This window comes from Elephas maximus, chromosome 18 (assembly GCF_024166365.1).
Source record: "Elephas maximus indicus isolate mEleMax1 chromosome 18, mEleMax1 primary haplotype, whole genome shotgun sequence".
In the NCBI taxonomy this organism is placed as follows: Eukaryota; Metazoa; Chordata; class Mammalia; order Proboscidea; family Elephantidae; genus Elephas; species Elephas maximus.
The window spans coordinates 46,763,858-46,782,824 of record NC_064836.1 but is presented as its reverse complement, the minus strand read 5'-3'; the positions used below and the strand labels follow the sequence as shown (position 1 = coordinate 46,782,824).

Here is an 18,967-nt window from a genome sequence, read left to right as displayed (position 1 = left end):
GAGACAGAAAAAAAAAAAAACCCTTGGAAAGAAGAGAATAGAAGGTTTGGGGTAAGTTATAGTTAATGGCAGGGCAGATAGGTAATCTAAAAAAAAAAAAAAAAAGCATGTGATTTAGCCTTTAGAGCCAGAAATATGGCATCTTATGGTTAGAAATAATGCTGCATCACAATATTGTGTAGGCAAGTTACGGCTCTCAGTGTACAATTATTCACTGATGGGAAATAAGAGCAACAGATGAAATCCACCTCTGTTTCTGTTCCACAGTAAAAAAAAAGATAACCGGTGAAAATTATTTTTAAAAAACGCTGAAAATTGTTCTAAGGGAATCCAGCAATTGAAGAAAATGTCTAATCAAGAAAATCTACTAGGTCTTGGTAAGAACAGCTGAAGTCTATGGCATTTGAGCCATCAGCTGCTCTTTCCTACTGTGATGGAAGCTCCCCTCAGAATGGGTGTGGCCGAGAAGACAAGGCTGTTTCTCCTCCCAGCTCCCAGCTAAAGGCTACAGTATTTTCTTGGGATGGGCAGGCCACCAGAATTCTCATCCTTTCCCTAGCTCCATGTTAACAGAGCTTAAATTCCAGGTAAGTGCCACTGAGAGGACATGGTCTCTCTTCCTCTACAGCTGCTACTCTTAGGATGGATGCTCAACACTTGGTGTAGTAGGCCAAGAATAATCGGGTCCAATTGCTCTCACCCCAGCTTGCTTACAGGGCAGATAGATGTTCCCTGTCAGAGGAGGCATCCAAGAAGACTATAGGCTACCACTCTCATCAGCATCCTGCTTATAAAACGAGGGTTTCACTCTGAGAGAAGTGGGCCACTGTCTCCACTCCCAACTCCAAAGCAGTGTCTTGGAGATTTTTTCCCAGAGGGAGAGGCAGGCCATAAAAACAGAGCGCTCAGAAGCTCTCCCCAAAAGAAATGAATTTATTTAGGGGAGAGTATGGAGAAGTTCAAGCCTAAGATTGTCTCAAAGACAGTGAAGATCTTGGTGGTAAGCAGTTATGAGGAGGCTGGCAGTTCCTTGAGAATAGCAAGCTAAATCTTAGGCCAGGTAGTTTACCAGAAAAAAAAAAAAAAAAACAGGCAAGGAGATAATTAAGAAGAACCCTCCTGGGAACAGAACAAACATCAGAGAATGGCCTCAAAAACGACCCCTGCAAAAGGGCTCAAATTTAATTGTATAGACTGTGGAGCAATTTATCCTCCAGGGCATTGTAAAAAAACAATACTGAAATAAGTAGGCAATCTGTAAAGCTTAACTACTGGATGTCATACCAGCCCAGGCAGACAGCTTAACAAAGAGATTAGGAAAAGAGACAAAGAGCTCTGCAAAAACCAACATCATCCCATGTTGAAAACCAATTAAAGAAACCCTAATTTAATGGAAAGATATCCAATGTTCATGGATTGAAATACAATACTGTTAATATCTCAATACTTCCCAAATTAATATGAAAGCATATGATCACACAAAACTTGCATATAAATATAGGAAAGAGTCTGACTCCCAATTTTTTATTTTTGACTACTGAAAGCTTCTGAGCCTCACATTTCTTTCTTCCTCTTCTGCCTCACATCTGAGGCAAGCTGATAAGAAAGTATAAGTGCTCTCTCCTTTGTTACCAGCCAGAAGTTCAAACCATACACTGCACCCCATCACCCTGGCCCCACCCTTAAAAAAAAAAAAATTAGCCACCATAAAAACCCCAAATCAGCCTTCTTTGCTCTCTCCAATCATTTTCAGACTAATTTGGGAGAACTGTCCTTCTCTCTCCCCTGCAAAAGCCTTACTATGTGAATAATAAATCATTTCATAATCTTTCAATGCATGTGTGGTAGTATCTGAACTAAATTTTGGGTGGGATCTGTCCATCTATTTTTGCAGAGAGGCAATCATAATAAATGTTCATAGCACCGTTATTCATAATGGCTAAAAAAAAAAAGCAACAACCCAAATGTCTACCAATTAATAAATGGTTAAATAAAATGTAGTATATCCATAGAATGGAATATTATTCAGCAATAAAAAGGAATGAGTACTGATACCTGGATTCATGAATGGACCTTGAAAACATACTGAGTCAGGCACAAAGGGGTACATATTTTATAATTCCATTTATATGAAATGCCCAGATAGGCCAATCTATAGAGACAGAAAGTACATCGATGGTTGCTGAGGGCAGTGAGGAGGATCCCTAGTGGCTAAATGGTTAAGCACTCAGCTGCTAACTGAAATGTCAGTGGTTCAAAGCCCCCAACCGCTCCATGGGAGAAAAAACCTGGTTATCTGCTCCTTTAAAGATTATAGCTAAGAAACCCTTTGGGGCAGTTTGACTCTGTTCTATAAAAAACCCAAAAGCAAACGCATTGCCATCAAGTCAATTCTGACCCATAGCAACCTTAGAGGACAAAGTAGAACTGCCCGGTAGGGTTTCCAAGCAGTGGCTGGTGAATTTTAACTGCCGACTTTTTGGTTAGCAGCTGTATCACTTAACCACTGTGCCACCAGTGCTCCACTCTGTCCTATAGGGTCATTAGGAGTCAGAATGGACGGCACACAATAACAGGCAATGCGGAGAAATGGGTATGTTTTTCAAGATGACGAAATATTCCTGTATTGATTATGGTGATGATTGTGCAACTCTGTGAATATACTAAAAAGTATTAAATTGTACACTTCAAATGAGTGCATTGTATGATGCATGAATTATATCACAATACAGCTCTTAAGTAAAAAGAAAGAAGTAGGATGATGCGGTTCTGCTCTGGATTCTACTCACACTTCACCAGTGATGATCAGAAGCAGCCTCTGGGTGCTGGATGGTCTCATCCACTCAGTGGCATTGTCTTAGTTATCTAGTGTTACTATAACAGAAATACCACAAGTGGATGGCTTTAACAAAGAGAAATTTATTCTCTAACAGTCTAGGAGGCTAGAAATCCTAATTCAGGGAGCCGGCTCCAGGGGAAGACTTACTCTCTCTGTTGGCTCTAAGAGAAGGTCCTTTTCATCCATCTTCCCCTGGTCTAGGAGCTTTTCTAGGATGATGTGGTTCTGCTCTGGACGGTATTCCTGCTTCATTAGTGATGATCAGAAGCAGCCTCTAGGTAATGGATGGTCTCCTTCACAAGGTGGCATCAACAACACCATTATTTTAGAAAGTTGCACTTTGATCTTTTTTTTATCAGAAACCTTAGCTTTTTGGCATTTTTGATATTAATATCAGTTACAAAAGAGAGTCCTGGAGTGCAACTTCTGGATGATCGCCTCATCCTTAATACTCTTTTGCTAATAGTTAAGGCCAGTTGGATAAATAAACATGATGTTTCATGGTGTGTTAGGTTGCTGTTTGGTTTGGTTTGGGGGTGCGGGGAATATAAGTTAATAAAAAAAAAATTATTTTATGGTTTCATGTCCCAGTTCTACAAGTCTGTAACCTTATCCAAGAGTTAAGAGATCCGGGGCGGGTTGGGTAAAATCTGATTTTAACTGTCCACACTCACAAAGATTGCTTACCTTCAATGAAAATAGGTAATCTTCTTCAGAAATCAGTTATTGTTCTCTGTTAATAAAGTTAAGATTAGAAGCCCACTTAGTGTGACCATGAGATCAGGACAAGGAAAGAACTTATAAGAAGAAAAAAGCTTAGGGAGGGTCCCTGCTTCCTTTGCAAAGCTAAGGGACACTGCGCTTCAAAGTTCTCTGTCCTTCTAAATACATGTAGCTGTCCCAGTCCATCTGATTGCATGAACACCTTCTTAAAATTGTCACCTTTGAGAAAGACAGCCTGGAGCAGCCAGAGGCTTTCATCTGTTTCTCCCCCTTGGCTGTATATTGGGTAGAAGCCATAATGAGTCATGTTTATCAGTACTACTTGGCTAGGAAAAGGGACTATTTCATCCTCACCACAAAACCAATCTCCCCATCCTCCAGTTTGCTCTACGTTTGGGTGTTTCAATGCCATTTGGAAAGAACTAGATATATCAAAGGAGTGATTTCAACCAAGATCTTATTTCTTCTCTTGAGAGCAAGAACCGGGAATGAGGTTTTTCTGGGAAAATAAAATGCAACAGTTAAAAAATAAAATGCTTTTAACAGGAATTTTATGGCATCAGAAAAAAAGGAAATCCCATTAGCCCCAACCACTGCCGTCAAGTCAATTCTGACTCCTAAAAAAAAAAAAAAAAAAATAGCGACCCTATATATAGGACAGGGTAGAACTGCCCCATAGGGTTTCCAGGCTGTAAATTTTTATGGAAGTAGACTGCCACATCTTCCTCCCACAGACAGCCTGGTAGATTCCAACTGTTGATCTTTCAGTTAACAGCTGAGTTCTTTAACCACTGCACCACCAGAGCTCTTTCCCATTAGCCCGATGCCATACAAATGAAAGAGGTGAACTTCTGTTTGCACATCAATTTAACACACCTTTGTTAAACATCCCCTGAATGACTGAACATATGTATTACTTTTTTAATATGCTTAAAAACCTGGTGATTGGGTTTTAATAGGTAAGTTGCCACCTTTAAAATTCCCTAGTGAATGAACACTCAAACTGTTTGACAAGTGCACATGGGGCTCTGGTTTGTTGCATTTTCACACCCACAGGGACCCAGAGCTTTGTGAGGATCTGAAACAACCTAATGTTTGTGATCAAAGAGTCATACCACACTCACCAGGAGAGTTTGTCCCACCTGGGTTTGATTCTGGATAGTTCAGGAGACTATGTTGCCTTCCAGAATATGAACATAAGCTAATTTGGAGAGGCCATGAATTCTGACCTCAGGCTTATCTCAGTACAGTGGCATTTGGAAGGGTTCATAGGTTCCCTATCAAGGGCAAAGTTTCTAAGAGGCTCATTGCTGTTTGTAGTAAGTTATGGTACAACAGGTGATTAGGACTTTAATGGTAAAAACCACAAAGTCCCCATCTTCCCTGCAAGAATAAGCTCCTTTTATAATGAATTTCCCATCAGAGATAGTGTTTCTACAGGAGATTAGAAGAGACGGAAGGGAGAATGCCTGGGTCAGCTCTGCTAGAGGTGGTTGAGGAGGCTGGGACTTGCCTCAGGGAAATGGGTATGTCCCTACCGTTTAAATTGTTTTGTTTCCTCCCTAGATCAGGGAGAGGGAGGAGGCCTTTTATCTTTTGTTTGTACCGAGATCACTGTTCATTCATTCTCTGACAGCGCGTACATTTATTAACTGAAAAAAAAAAAAAAAATTTTTTTTTTTTTTTTTTTTATCAATACTTGTACTAGGTTCTGAAGGTAGGGAGATTAAGAAGACACAGTTTTTTTGCCTTTAGAAAGAATATAAGATATGATAACCATTCTAACAGTGCAAGGAGGGAAGTTTACACAAAGCATTATGGGCTCACGGAGGGCTGGGCTGAACAAAAAACTCAGTTGTGGAGGAATCACAGAACGTTTTCTTGAGAGATAGTATTTGCTAGATTTTAAAGATGAATATAAGTGTACGAGGATGAGAATGGGGGTGGGAGGGCCAACGAGGGGACTATTTTTGGCAGAAATGTTGCACAACTGACTGTACTGAGGCCGAGAAGGCCAGTGTGTTCAGGAAAGAGTGCATTCTTATTTGGGAAGATTTGAACATAGGATAATTGATGATGATGGACAGAAAGGCATTCCAGGGTGAAGTATAAGTTGAAAACATGAAAATGCAGGCAGGACCAGAAGCCAAAAGGCATGGTGAAATGTGGAATTAACCTCCTGTACTCACACTGGAAGCCTATTCATGTCAGTTTTGATGGCCAACACAGTAGTTTTTTGTTTTTTGTTTTTCTTCATTTAATTAGAATATCTTTGGCTCCTCCGTTTGAGGTAGATTCACCACTTCCTACTGTCTTGCACTAGAAGTCTCACACATTCTACTATTCCACCAGCCCCCTAAAGACATTTGAGTATGTAACTCGGTTTGAGTGCTCACTGCTGCTTGCAGAAGTTATGGTACATCAGGACCTCTTTATCACCAAACAAGAAGAGCCAGGAGCAGAGTGTATCCTTTAGACCTGGGGTCCTTTGGCTGAGAATCTCCTAGGCCAGGGGAAGATTGATGACCAGGACCTTTCCCCAGAGCTAACAGAGACAGAAAGCCTTCCACTGGAGCTGGCACCCTGAATTTAGACTTCTAGCCTCCTAAACTCTGAAAGAAAAAATGTATGTCTGTTAAAGCCAGACACTTGAGGTATTTCTGTTATAGCAGCACTAGATAACTGAGATAGGCTGATATCACCAAAGAGGCAAGAAGAAAGAAGAGAAGGCTGTAAGGCTAGAACATGAGCAGCTATAGTTAAAAGAACCAGTTATGAGACCAGAAAGAAGTCAGCACTATGAAGAGAACCAGGAGACAATGGGTTGTGAAAGCCAAAGTGAACACGTGTCATTGGCTTGCCCAGTTCAGAAATGCAAGTAGTTAGCAGGATTTACTCTGTTTCTGACAGGCCTGCCTGTTTTCTGAGCAAGTGATCTTCAATCTCCAGGGTTTGTTAAATTCTCGCTGCATATCTTCCAGCATAACACTGTGCAAAATAGCTCAGAACTTCTGCCCATGAGCATCCTAGTCTCCCCCAAACAGGCATTTCTGGAATGGCCCACAGCAGGAACTTTCCCCTTCAGAAGACTATTTTTGGGCAGGTAGACCTGACTTAACAGTAAGGGTATAAAATTCCCTATGCTGCAAGCAATTCCAAAGGAATCTGAAAGGTCACCCATACTGCTCACTTTGGAAAGATTATCGTGCTTATCTTTATTAGCACAGAAGTGAGCAAAGTGAAAGTGGTAAACTCGATCATGGTGAAATTGCCTACAAGAGCAGGCAATAATGCTTGAGCCCATTAAGCCCTAAATTACTATACACTCTGGCCAGAAAATCCCCGGAGTCTGGCTACAGGAGTCCCCCTTTGTAAACTCTACTTAGGAGATAAAAATCTTTGTGTATGCTGTTGAAGGTAAGGAGGGCTGGAAGGCGTTTCTTTTCCATGTTACTGCCAACCGCTCTTAGGAAAGCAAGAAAAGAGCAAATGGTGCTATGGACAAATGCCCAGATTTTTATGGCTATATAGAAAGGTCGTGGAGATTTTGAAGAAACATTACAGGCTGAGGTGGGGTGAGAGTAGATGTCATGGCTGTTGGTAGTAAACCCAAGGGCATGGACTTAGGAGGCAATGGGCAGTTGGGAGTGTTTATTAGTAATAAGAAAGCATTTAAAGAAAACGGTGACAAAAGCTTTAGCTTGAGATCTATAGCTTATTGATCAGCGGGTGCTACAGCATTTATCCCACTAATATCCCTTTAGTCTCCACCAGGAGATTGAGCACCGGTTGTATCCACATTTAGACTGCCAGCACTCTGAATGCTTATTTTAATGGTTATTTCTCCAAAAAGAAACGTAACTCAAAGAAAAAAGCACGGTTTAGAACGTGGGGAACTACGTGTTAGCATCACAACTTTGGGTTTTGAAGGAAACTATCCTGACGACTATAGTACAGTTTGGAAACCCTGGTTGCATAGTGGTTAAGTGCTACAGCTTAATGAGAAAGGTTGGCAGTTTGAATCCACCAGGCGCTCCTTGAAAACTCTATGGGGCAGTTCTACTCTGTCCTATAGGGTTGCTATGAGTCAGAATTGACTTGATGGCAACGGGTGTGTTTTTTTTTTAATAAAATTTTACCTAAATGACTGTATGTATTCAAAAGTGTCACTATGAATAAAACCAGAACACAAGAAAACTCATGAGGCCAGAGTGGAAACGGATAAGGGTAGGACACATTTCCAAATGTAGCAAGACTAGCTGGTATACCCAATGGGGTGCTAAAAGCCTTACAAGGATTTGCAGCTTCCTTTTTTTTTGTGGAAAGATTATCTGCCAGAAGCAACCCTCCCAGTCCTTGGAGAAAATTGTACTTTGGCTCTACTCTACTGTTGACATTTTTAGCTCTCCCAAAGATGGGCCATGTTCCTCACCCAATGGTAGGCCATTTCCTTTTCCAGATGTCACCTCTGAGGTGAATGGTCTTCAACAAAAATGAGTGAAACTAGTCCAACAGGACTGTAATTTTTTCTAAACGTTTAGGACACCTACCAATGAAGTTTTGTAAAAGCAAAGGTGGGAAAATAGAAGCTGCTTTAGGTCTTTCTGTCAATAAAAAGACTATTTAGAATGGCTCAAAATTCTTTTCTTCTGACGGAGAAGTATACCACTTAAAAATTGAGTTATTACTGGCAAGTTTTTTTTTTTTTTACATTTAGCCACTCGAAAAAGCTCATCATTAGCTTCCTAATTGTGGCCGCACTTCCCCAGGATTGAAATTTCTGGAATTTGTATTTGATCCCCAATTATCCTGCTGCCAATCAGAGGACATCAATTCTTGTTTGTCAGAGCAAAGGTCTTCTTTACCTGTGAAGACAGCATCTTTAAAATGTTGTAAATGTTATTGGACAAACTACTTATAAAAATGGAGTATTAATGCTAAAAATGCCAACAGATTGCTTCTACCACCAAAGTTTACAAGGTGAGCATGTTTCAGGCAGATACTAATACCTTTCTCTAATTTTTATGGAATAAACAAAAAAATGGTATCCTTAATACTGAACATTTAAAGCCTATTTTCTGTAACTAAACAGGTCAGTTTAGCAATAGGGGGAAATTTTTTTTTTTTTCAAAATGATTTGTTGATGAGATTTCCACATTATCAAGCTTGAAACAGACACTTTCATCACATGGGTGATCATAATCTGATTTGATTTTTAAAGACTTTCCATGTTAAAGTCATTGGCATTAGCTAAGAGCCAAGAATTGTTAACTGGTAGATTTCTTCTTAAAGACCCCCTTAGACATTTATTACTTGATAAACTTGTATTTGTTCACCATATAAATAAACCAGATACTTGTGGATCCCTGATCCTGATGGCACTGCCTATATATATAGCAAGCCGAAATTTTTCAACATTTTAATAATGTAGAACAACTGGAAGTATTTGTACAAATTGAGTATTTTTTTTGAAAATATTTGTAATCCTGTTAAGAAAGAAGCTGCAAAAGTTTCATTGTAATAGACCTTTTTCATCCCAGGGGGAAAAAAAAACTTACAAAAACAAAAAAAGCAACTCATCTTTAAGGAAACGCCTTCCTCCTGTATTATCATTAATAATCTACACGGTAAAAATAAAAATTCCTAGGCCATCCTTTAACAATGTACACAGATTTTTCTTTTTCTGAATGAATTGTCTATACTACTGTTAGGGATTGAATTGTGTCCCCCCAAAGATATGTGTTGAAGTCTTAACCCCTGTACCTGTAAACATGATACTGTTTGGAAATTGGAGTTTTCTTTTGTTACATTAGTGGGCTCATAACAGAGTGGCTGGATCACTTCTAAGTGGTGTCTTATAAAAAGAGTGTAATAGACATGGCAACACATAAACAGGGAGAAGACAGGCACCATGTGAGGGCTGTCTACAAGCAAAGAAACGCAAAGGATTGCTGGCAGTCACCAGAAATTAGGAAAGAGACCCACAGAAGCAATCAACATGGCTGAGACCCTGATTTGGGCTTTTAGCCTTCAGAATTGTGAGGAGTTACTCTCCTGCTCTTTAAGGTTCCCTGTTGTTAGGTGCTGTCAAGTCGGTTCTGACTCATAGTGACCCTATGCACAACAGAACGAAACACTGCCTGGTCCTGTGCCATCCTCACAATCGTTGCTATGCTTTAGCCCATTGTTGTAGCCACTGTGTCAATCCATCTCATTGAAGGTGTTCCTCTTTTTCACTGACCCTCTACTTTACCAAGCATGATGTACTCCTCCAGGGACTGATCCCTCCTGATAACGTGTCCAAAGTATGTGAGACACAGTCTTGCCATCCTTGGTTCCAAGGAGCATTCTGGTTGTACTGAGAGATGCGTGAGGGATAAAGTTCCTTACTTACAGTATTTTGTTATGTCAGCATTGGCAAACTAAGAATTGCAAACTAAGACTACTCCTTATTTATATAGTTACATATTTTTTTAGTATCCTCTATTACCATTAACTATTTCATGTAGTACATGTTATACATATGTGTGTGTGTTGTGTGGGTGTAGACACACACACATACACATTTGTTTTTGGAAAATGACTGAAACAATTATTTCTTCTATTGAAAAGAAATTTACCACCCTTTGAAAATTAGATAAAAGCCCTCTAATAAAATCTTAACAAAGTATATGCCAAACCAAATTTGAGCACTGTACAAATTCTTTTCCATTTTAAAAATCTACAGTGATTTTTCAGTCATACCCTGAAAAATACGAGAGAGGCTAAGTAGGACAGGCCATAGTACATTGTCATGTTGAGTTACACTTCAGCTGTCCTGTCACTAGACGTACTAACTTGCTGGCTAGCTTCCCTTTGTCCACCCTGTATTCTTCTGAGAAGGGCAAAGCACCCTTGAAGATCTATTGCTATTCTCATGACCAGGGACTTTTATGGTTATGGAAAACCTAAAAGACAGAGACAGCCCACAAAATAACAGTCATTTCAAACCAGAGAAACTGCATTTTTTTTTCCTCATTTATTCAAATTCACTGCAGGAAGTAAACACTAAAAGATTAAAAAACAAAACAAAAAAAATTCACACTGTAGTATGTACAGTTTCATGACATCACATGAAGAAATTAAATTTCTAATAAAAATGACATATACGGAGCACGTTGCATCAAAATTGGTTGTGTAGAGCCCAGAATTCATACCGTGGGTGGTAATGTGCCTGTATTCCACATTTTGCTAATACAGGAATACTCCTGGTATAATATCATGTTCCCGATGAGATTAAAAAATTCATGAAAGTAGTTGTGTGAATTCATGTTGAAAAGTGGTTGGCTTGATTAAAAAAAAATTTAAGACCCTTGGATTCAAAGCACATTCTTTGACAAAGCGTACACCACAGAAGTCATGTCCAGAAATGGAATACTGTCATGTTGGGATGAGCATCTCGTCTGACTTGTTAAGACATTTTGCCAAATGCACAGATGCACAGGGTCCCCCATGCACTTTTCATGCAGCAGGTAATCACAACTTAAATAAAAGGTTTATTCTATACATTTGTCCAGACTTGCGACTGTATACATACATGCACCATTTTTAAACCTGTCTGATTATATTTACACTTATACATGGAATATACAGAAACCAAAGAGATTAAAAGGCTTTTCTGTTGCACTGGAACAATACAAAATATGTATTTTTCATTAAGGAAATCACTATTTACATCACCTTTAAAAACCAATTTTAACATCTTCATGTAACAAGTCCATATATATATATATACATATTATATATATATATATTATAAAATATATACTCTCACCAGTTTACTCTTCTGTAAGATACAGTAGAGAATAAACAGGTAATGCTACCTTACTGATGTCAATGAGAGCCGTAGTACCCTTTCACACATGACTTTATTAGGAAGAAATTGTCTACATGTCTAAAATAGTCCCTGGAAGTGTGTATATGTGCATCCTTGTATCTACATGTGCATAAACAAAGTCAATTTGTGGATGTATGTTCCTGTAATTGCTCTTCTTTAAAATCACCCTCAACTCTAAAGGGGGACATTCCCTAGTAATCCAGGACAGTATTCTTTGTGGTCATAATTATTTATGTATTACCATTCCTTTCACTGTTAACAAGAGCAACAACAACAAAAACAACCAACCAAACAAAAAAAACCAGCGCTGCCCTTGATGTGCCTTTTCCTGACCTAAATTTCACTTCCGCTCATCAAGGGAGGATACCAACATTTTTTTTTTTTTTAAAAAAAACATGCCTCTGAGGCTCCAGACCTTTCAAATGGCAGGGGGAAAAAAAAAGCAACTTGTTTAAAAGCTTATCTATATAGTGTGGACAAGATTTGTCATAGAGTAAATATGGGATGGAGTACAATATATCCACTGGCCTGCAGAATTTTCATTTCAGAATAAGTATATGCCTTCATCTCTCCATGATGTAGCTTAATATTCACTCCTGACAATTATAATATACCCAGTAACTATTTACAAATCATTTTGAGAAAAAAATAACCATTTAGGTTTTTTAGCTCGTATTAGGAAATAACGCCCCTTTTTAATATAAAAGTCTTAGAAACAACTTCAAATAGGTTTCTTTCTAACTAACAGCTGATTATATAATAATTTTTGTTCGTCAGTTGCTGACCTGGTTCACAGTTAAAATCAAAAATAGAATTTGGTGAATGGACTGTGGGATTGTGAAAACTGAACTTGAAAAAACACGGACTTGTTTCAAAATCTGAACTCATGTGCCTCAAGAATGTATGTATCAAGTTCTTCTAAAATAATGCCAATGTTTAACTTTAATCAAGATTTTAAAATAATAAATCCAATGGAGTGATTGTGTACAATTCTGTTGTGCATATGTGCCCTTTCCACCATTTGTTTAGTCATTCTAAGTGCAGTGCCTTTCTTGGGTTTGAACTAAATGTCTTCATATTTGTCAGCAATGTTTTTAGGACAATGGTTTTAAGAGAAGGATGTATTCAGGAGAAGTTTCTAAACCATCCTAGAATCACCTGAGTTTGGTAAGTGGCCCTGTAATTCCATCCCTAAGGCTAATTACGTAGATGTTACTCATTAGAACGTGTAGATAGATAATCAGAGATTTTCCTGAGATGTTGAGCCAGATGTGAAAGGTGTCCCATCCACCCAGTTTTTTGTCATAAAAAGTATTGTGAACTTGACTTCCAAAGACACAACAGTAATATATGAACTACAATACTGCAAATTTTGAGTTGATGTGTGACTGTGTTGGGGAAAATGTAAGCATCAGATAGATTTTTTTACAGTCTTATGTTCTGAGAAAAGTCATAAGCAATGATTCTCAAGCTTCAGTTTGCAGAAGAAACATCTACGGAGCATGGTAAGATGCAGGCGGGAAGATTCCCAGGTCTGCTTAGTAGAGATTCCCGTTCTGTACCTCTGTCTGAGATGCTGCCTAACAATCCACATTTTCAAACAAGTGTTCCGGATGATTCTAATGCAGGTGGTCTGAATCCAGCTTTAAGAAACCTTGGTCCTAAGACTAACGGGCACCACAGGAGTGGTGAGAATTAAGTTTTACAAGAAATGGTGAAAACTATCTAAGGAAAAGCCTTTTTGTTTCTGATAAAAACAATTTTGTAAATATTCAGCTATTCAGGAAACCACCTGAAGAAAAATTTTAACTTTCCTAATTCTGTAAAAGGAGGAGTATTAATTTAGTAAAGCAGTTAAAATACAAAAATGGAAGTCTGCCTTTTCTTTTTTTAAGAATCTATCAAACCTCCTTCATCGGTAATCAATTTTTACTAAGTAGTACAAGGTTTAAAGAAATGTATCGAAAAGGACTAGGGTGGGGTGGAGACATCGGGAACCACAAAACCCCCTTCAAGAGTTAGTTAAAAATATTTTTTCTTTTTTTTTTTTAACAAAAGTGAAAAATGGAAGCTTTTTTTTTTTTTTTCTAATTTAGTACTGAATTGGATAATGAAAGTGAATCAGCACTAGGTTTTTCACTGAATAATTATCTCTTATAGTTATTTGTTTGGACTTCAAAAAAAAAAAAAAAGTGAACTGACTGCCAAAGCACAAAAGGAAGCACCCTAATAACGGGGTGGGATGAAAGGCAGCAGAATGCAGTGAGCCACTATGGATGGCGTTACATTTCCATTTATGCCCGTTATTTATGATTATAAAATAATTTCATTCATAGGCTACTCACAGTTGTTGTCTGATGCATACAGAAGTGTTAAACAACCAATTGCTAGTTCAGTAGTTTCTTCATGACATCTAATGTAAAGCAAAAAAGTAGTATGCCTATTTAAACATCACCAGTAACCAATACTTGGCAAAATAAAAAAAAAGTTTCAATTAAACCATGCTTTTCTCAAATCATGCTCTTATTTATACAGATCTCAAGTTCATACTAATTAGCTTTAAAAACATCCAAAGCTGGACGGCAGGTACATTTTAGTCTGATTCTTTTTTTATTGTTAGCACGTTTCCCAGAAGTCCGTAAACGTCTCCATTTGCGCTGTGTGGGCCAGAAGCATTATTTCCCCTATGGCTATCGTAAGGGCTTCTTAAATTAAAGAAAGAAGCTTTAGTTTCTGCTGCAGGAAGTAACTCTTCTTTGACTGTAACCTGTGAGACACTTTCGGCACAGGAAGGTCCCCTCCAAATGTCCTTGTCCTGTGTTTCTCGACTGGTAACAGAATTGCCTCCTTTTTGAAGCATGTAATACAGTATTGGGTTAGTTTTGGTCAGTCTTGGGGAGTCTTTTTCATATTCATTCTTATCCACATCTGTGATAACCCACTTAATGGGCCCCTTCTCACTGGGCACTGAACAACCATTCAAAAGTCCAGATTCGGGTCTCGACCCCGCATAACCTAAATGCTCAGGGAAAAGAGGACTCACAGGCATTTTTACAACCCCTGGATATGAGAATGTCCTGTTATCTATGCAGCTGTTGGGCGGAGTGGTATTGTACATCAGTCCATTTAAAGAGGAAATGCTGAATTCAGGTTTGCTGCCCATCACATTATTTTTGAGTCCTTTCTTTTTACTGTCGATGGCAGAGTTACCCCTGTGCTGAGATAAATCTCTCACACAGTTTTCTGAGAGAAGCAATTGCTTCAGAACATTGAAGCTTTTGCTGTCTCTGGCCCAACTCCTATGTTCACTGTCGCTGGATGGGCCAAGACCTGTGGGATATTTAAATTCAAGATCACTTCTGCTGAATTTCAGCTCTTGCTGGTTAAGCAAGGACCCATATAGTACCTCTGGAGCACTGTGATTGTTTGCAGCATCAACAATGTTAGTTTTCATCTTTTTAAATGGATTTTCTAAAGGCTCAGTATAAAGCTTCCTTTTCTTAGGGACCATGCAGAGATTCTTGGATTCTACAAGTGTCCGTTCACTGTTTCTGTGACTCTTGTCCAGCTCATCTGTCAGGTAACTCTCTTGATTTTGCCTCAGCAATCGACTTAACAGACCATTGTTTGAGAAAGAAAAATCCTGAGGTGAAGTGGGCTCTGACTTAAAGTCCTCGGAGGCTGGTAAGGCAGCAGCGCTTCGCTGCGTGGCAGGAGTCATACCTAAGAACGGGCCGCCCTTTGCATCATGGCTCAGGTGCACATTTGTACTATGACTGTTTAAGTCATCACAAGGCTCAGATTTTATTTTCACCATCAATATTTGTTCACTTAAAGCTCTATCTGCATGTTCCTGAGTAATTTCATCTCTTAAAGGAATTTTCTCTTTCTTTTCACTCTTACCTTTGTTGGGGTTCCCCAAGAGCAACTGGAGGACGGTACGTCTTTCAAGCAAATTCTCTATTTCAGAACCACAGAGTCCTGGTTCAGGAGCTGCTGACTGACTACCGAATGCTTTATTTTCTTCAACTGCATTTGTTTTATTTGAGAGCAGAGGACTACTTAACCCATCGATCATACCTATGGGCTGATCTGCTTTTACAGTTAACAGCTGTTTACTGGGTCTCTGTTCTTCCACCAACATGGATGACTGCATCCCACATTGCGCCAAATTTTGTAACAGCTTACTGGCACTGAAAGTTGCAGAGTTTTGCGCGTCTTCATTTTGGACTGGTTTCTCTGCTTGCGATTCTTTGTGTTTTGTAAGGTCTATCAAGTGGTTAGAAGCAGTATTCATCAGCTTTTCAGACTGAGTATTGCTGGCATAGGGTGGAGAATTCCATCTGATGACCAGAGATTGCTGAGAAAGATTGATGGGGGACTCCGCTTTGGCTGACGTAAGTAATGGTGGAGTGCTCGCTGGAGTAGCAGTCCTATTTGTACTGGGGCTTTCTATTACAGAAGTCCTCATGTAACTCTGTGAACTGAACTTTGTCACATCACTTGGTATTCCCTGAGGACTGGCATTTTTTTCCACATTTTCTTCATTCTTATGGCCAAGTAGCAATTGAAGAAGTGTTACTTTCTGGTGTGAATTTAGTTTAGAATTCTTTGAGGTATCTTGATCTTCTTTGATATCTACATCTGGGACTTTTGGATCCCAAGTGTTTAGCAAGGATTCAGTTAAATTATCCAAAGAAACGGGTTGGTCAGATTCTGGCTTTTCGATTCGATGTTTACAAGACAGGTCTATGGGTACGCAGTTGGAATAAGAGCTTTCATCACCACTGCTATCATCTGTAAAACTAGGATTGTTATCAGAATAGTCATCGATAGTGGTAGGTGTACTGCTGTCCTCAAAAATGCTTCCTCTCTCACTATGGCTGTGTCCATTCATTGGCTTAGGTATGGTCTGGCTCTTAAGAAGATGTAAAAGCAAACTATTACTAGCTGCTTGTTTTACATTGTTTCTCTCCAGTGAGTTCTTATAGCCTGAATTTTTGGGGGAAGAAGGGACAATACCCATTGGACTCTGAAATGTTGTAGCATTACTTTTGCTGGTGACTGGTTTGCTTGACGATGTTCTTGCCTGACCATTAAGATGGCTTGACATTCCTTTTGAGAGCTGGAAACTGCCAGCATCCTTCTGGCCATTTTCCTGTAATCTGGCCATGGCCGCAAGTCTTTCACTTGCCACTTGATTTGCATTTTGTGTTTTTAAAGCATGCTCCCGCGAATACTGCTGCAAATGGGCTTCACTTGATAGGAGTAATGCTAACTGGCTACACGCAACACTAGGTTTAGGTGAGGTGGCAGGACTAGCCCTTTTCTCTACCATGCTTGCAACAGCCTGTAATCTCGCAGCACACGACAAGGGTTCACTCATGACCTTTGTTCCACTCTGTCCAACAGGATGAGGTGACTCTACAAACCTATCTCTGATGAGGTTTTTAGTCACGTCAGGAAGATTGGTATCAGGCTTTTGATCTTTAGCTTTACTTTTCTTCAACAAAGTTTTTAAGTGACTTGATGCAACACCGTAGCACCTTAAATCTTTCTCCACTTTTAAAGAGTCATGACTGAGGGCATACCCTTGCTCCTTAAGGCTCTGCCTAATTTGTTGCGACAGAGCAACAGTCTGCAGCCTAGAGCTGAATGACTGAAGCAAAGAGGCCAGTAATGTGCTATCCTGTTTGCCTTTAGGCACACTGTCAACCATGCCAGCCAGCAAAGCCTCCTTCTTTACGTTTAAATTTACGATGGAATCAGACAGCCTCTTCCGCTTCGCTGCATTCCAGTCCTCAGAAGATTGCAACAGTCTGGCTTTTTTGAGATGCAGCATGCCGGATCCCTGATATGTATGTGTATTGAGAACTGGACCATTACTCTGACAGGTAGGAAAAACACTGCCAGAAATGTTAAAGTTCTGATCTTCTTCATCATGACCAGCAGACTTTTTGTCGACCACAGTACCTGATCCCCCGGCTGCCTGATGCATTAGTAATCCTTCTAGGTAAGTTAAAACAATAGAATCCTGGTGCACATCAGAGCCAAGCTCTTCTCCATGAGTCATGTTCAACAGAAGTATTCACAAGGGCTTGGTTTCTATTCACGTTAAAGAATGGGTTTGTGTGGGTGAGTGAGACGTAACTTTAATAAGTGAGTGTCAGTTTATCACCTTCCATAGCAATTAGACAGAGGTCTACTGTTACATTCCGACTGGGATTTCTTCTGGCAATGACAAGACAAAGGGCAGGCAAATCCCAATGCAGTCTGACCGAAGAGCTGATCAACTCCTAAGCAGAAGAATTCCTTAACACAAGGGTCCGTGGCAGCAAGGAGATGTAATCCTTAGTGAATATACTGCTTTTCCTTCTTCATCTTTTGCTCACCATTAAATGCAAATATCAGTGTTCTAAAAAAATAAAAATAAATATAGTTAAGGAGGTGCCAAACCAGGATCATACCATGATACCTCTAAGGAAAAGAATACAGGGTTTCCATTTTTCATTCATATATATATATATATATGAATGTATATATATGCATATATACGTATACACACACATACACATTATAGGTACTTCTTTAGTATTTTATTAAATTGGTAATCTCTACCAGAAATCTTATGGATTAATCCATATTTTTAAAATACCAACTCAATTAAAGGAGAGAAAATAATATTCTATAACTCTGTCTTCTAAAGCCCTCCTTTTTTCTTTTTTTGAGTTTTAATAAGCACTTTTCTGCAAAGATACATGAATGCCAAGTCTCCTTTATAACTGAACAGGGGTGTTAAAATTTGCTACCTTATCTACTTATATTACTGGACAATTAAAAAGAAACAAAAGCAGATGTGCAGAAAAAGGAAAGGAGGTACACGTGACAGGGACTTGTCTGACAGCAGAGGTGGGATCTACAGAACTGATGCACTTTTGACATCATCTCCCAAACATCAGACATTCCAATGTTAAAACCAAGCAAGTTATACAATTTCTGTTTTCACAGTAACAGAAAAGCACTAACAAGTTTAAGATTGTTGTGTGGGCTCTGCAAAGTGTAATTTTATGGTCTCAGTCATGTTCATGACCATTAAAATATAATTACAAGCTTACTCATCCATTGTTTCTACAATGCTCTATTAAAGACAGAAGAGGGTGGGTCTTTACATGCTCATTCAAGCTTACACTACTTCTTTCTGTTTTTAAATTCTTAAATTTCTGTATTTTACTAATGTACTCTATGTAGAAATTTTAACATGAGATTCATTCCTTGCAGATACAGAAAACTATGAACGTGAAGCACAATGAACAATACCTTTCATTAGTCAGAATTTACAAAATATTCCACTGATATTTAAGAAGATACTAATTTCCCACTAACAATATATATACAACTGAAGAAGCAAGAACTCATTGCAATTCTAAAAACTTGTTAGATAGGTTTTTGTCATATTGGACCCAAAGAAAGAAACCACCGCCCCCACTGAAGAGCAGACTGAATGAATTCCAGGCAGGGTGTTACTCAAG

At 39.0% G+C, this 18,967-nt stretch overlaps 1 protein-coding gene across 2 annotated transcripts in view; it reads right to left on the bottom strand.

Annotated features, from left to right (window-relative positions):
* Positions 1–13,462: 13,462 nt before the first annotated feature.
* NRIP1 (nuclear receptor interacting protein 1) overlaps positions 13,463–18,967 on the bottom strand; it is a 95,381-nt gene continuing 89,876 nt past the window's right edge. For both annotated transcript variants that reach the window (XM_049857731.1, XM_049857732.1), the window contains one exon: positions 13,463–17,853. In XM_049857731.1, the coding sequence (XP_049713688.1) occupies positions 14,032–17,511 (3,480 nt within the window). In that variant the 5' untranslated portion in view covers positions 17,512–17,853 and the 3' untranslated portion in view covers positions 13,463–14,031. The remainder of the gene's footprint in view (positions 17,854–18,967) is intronic.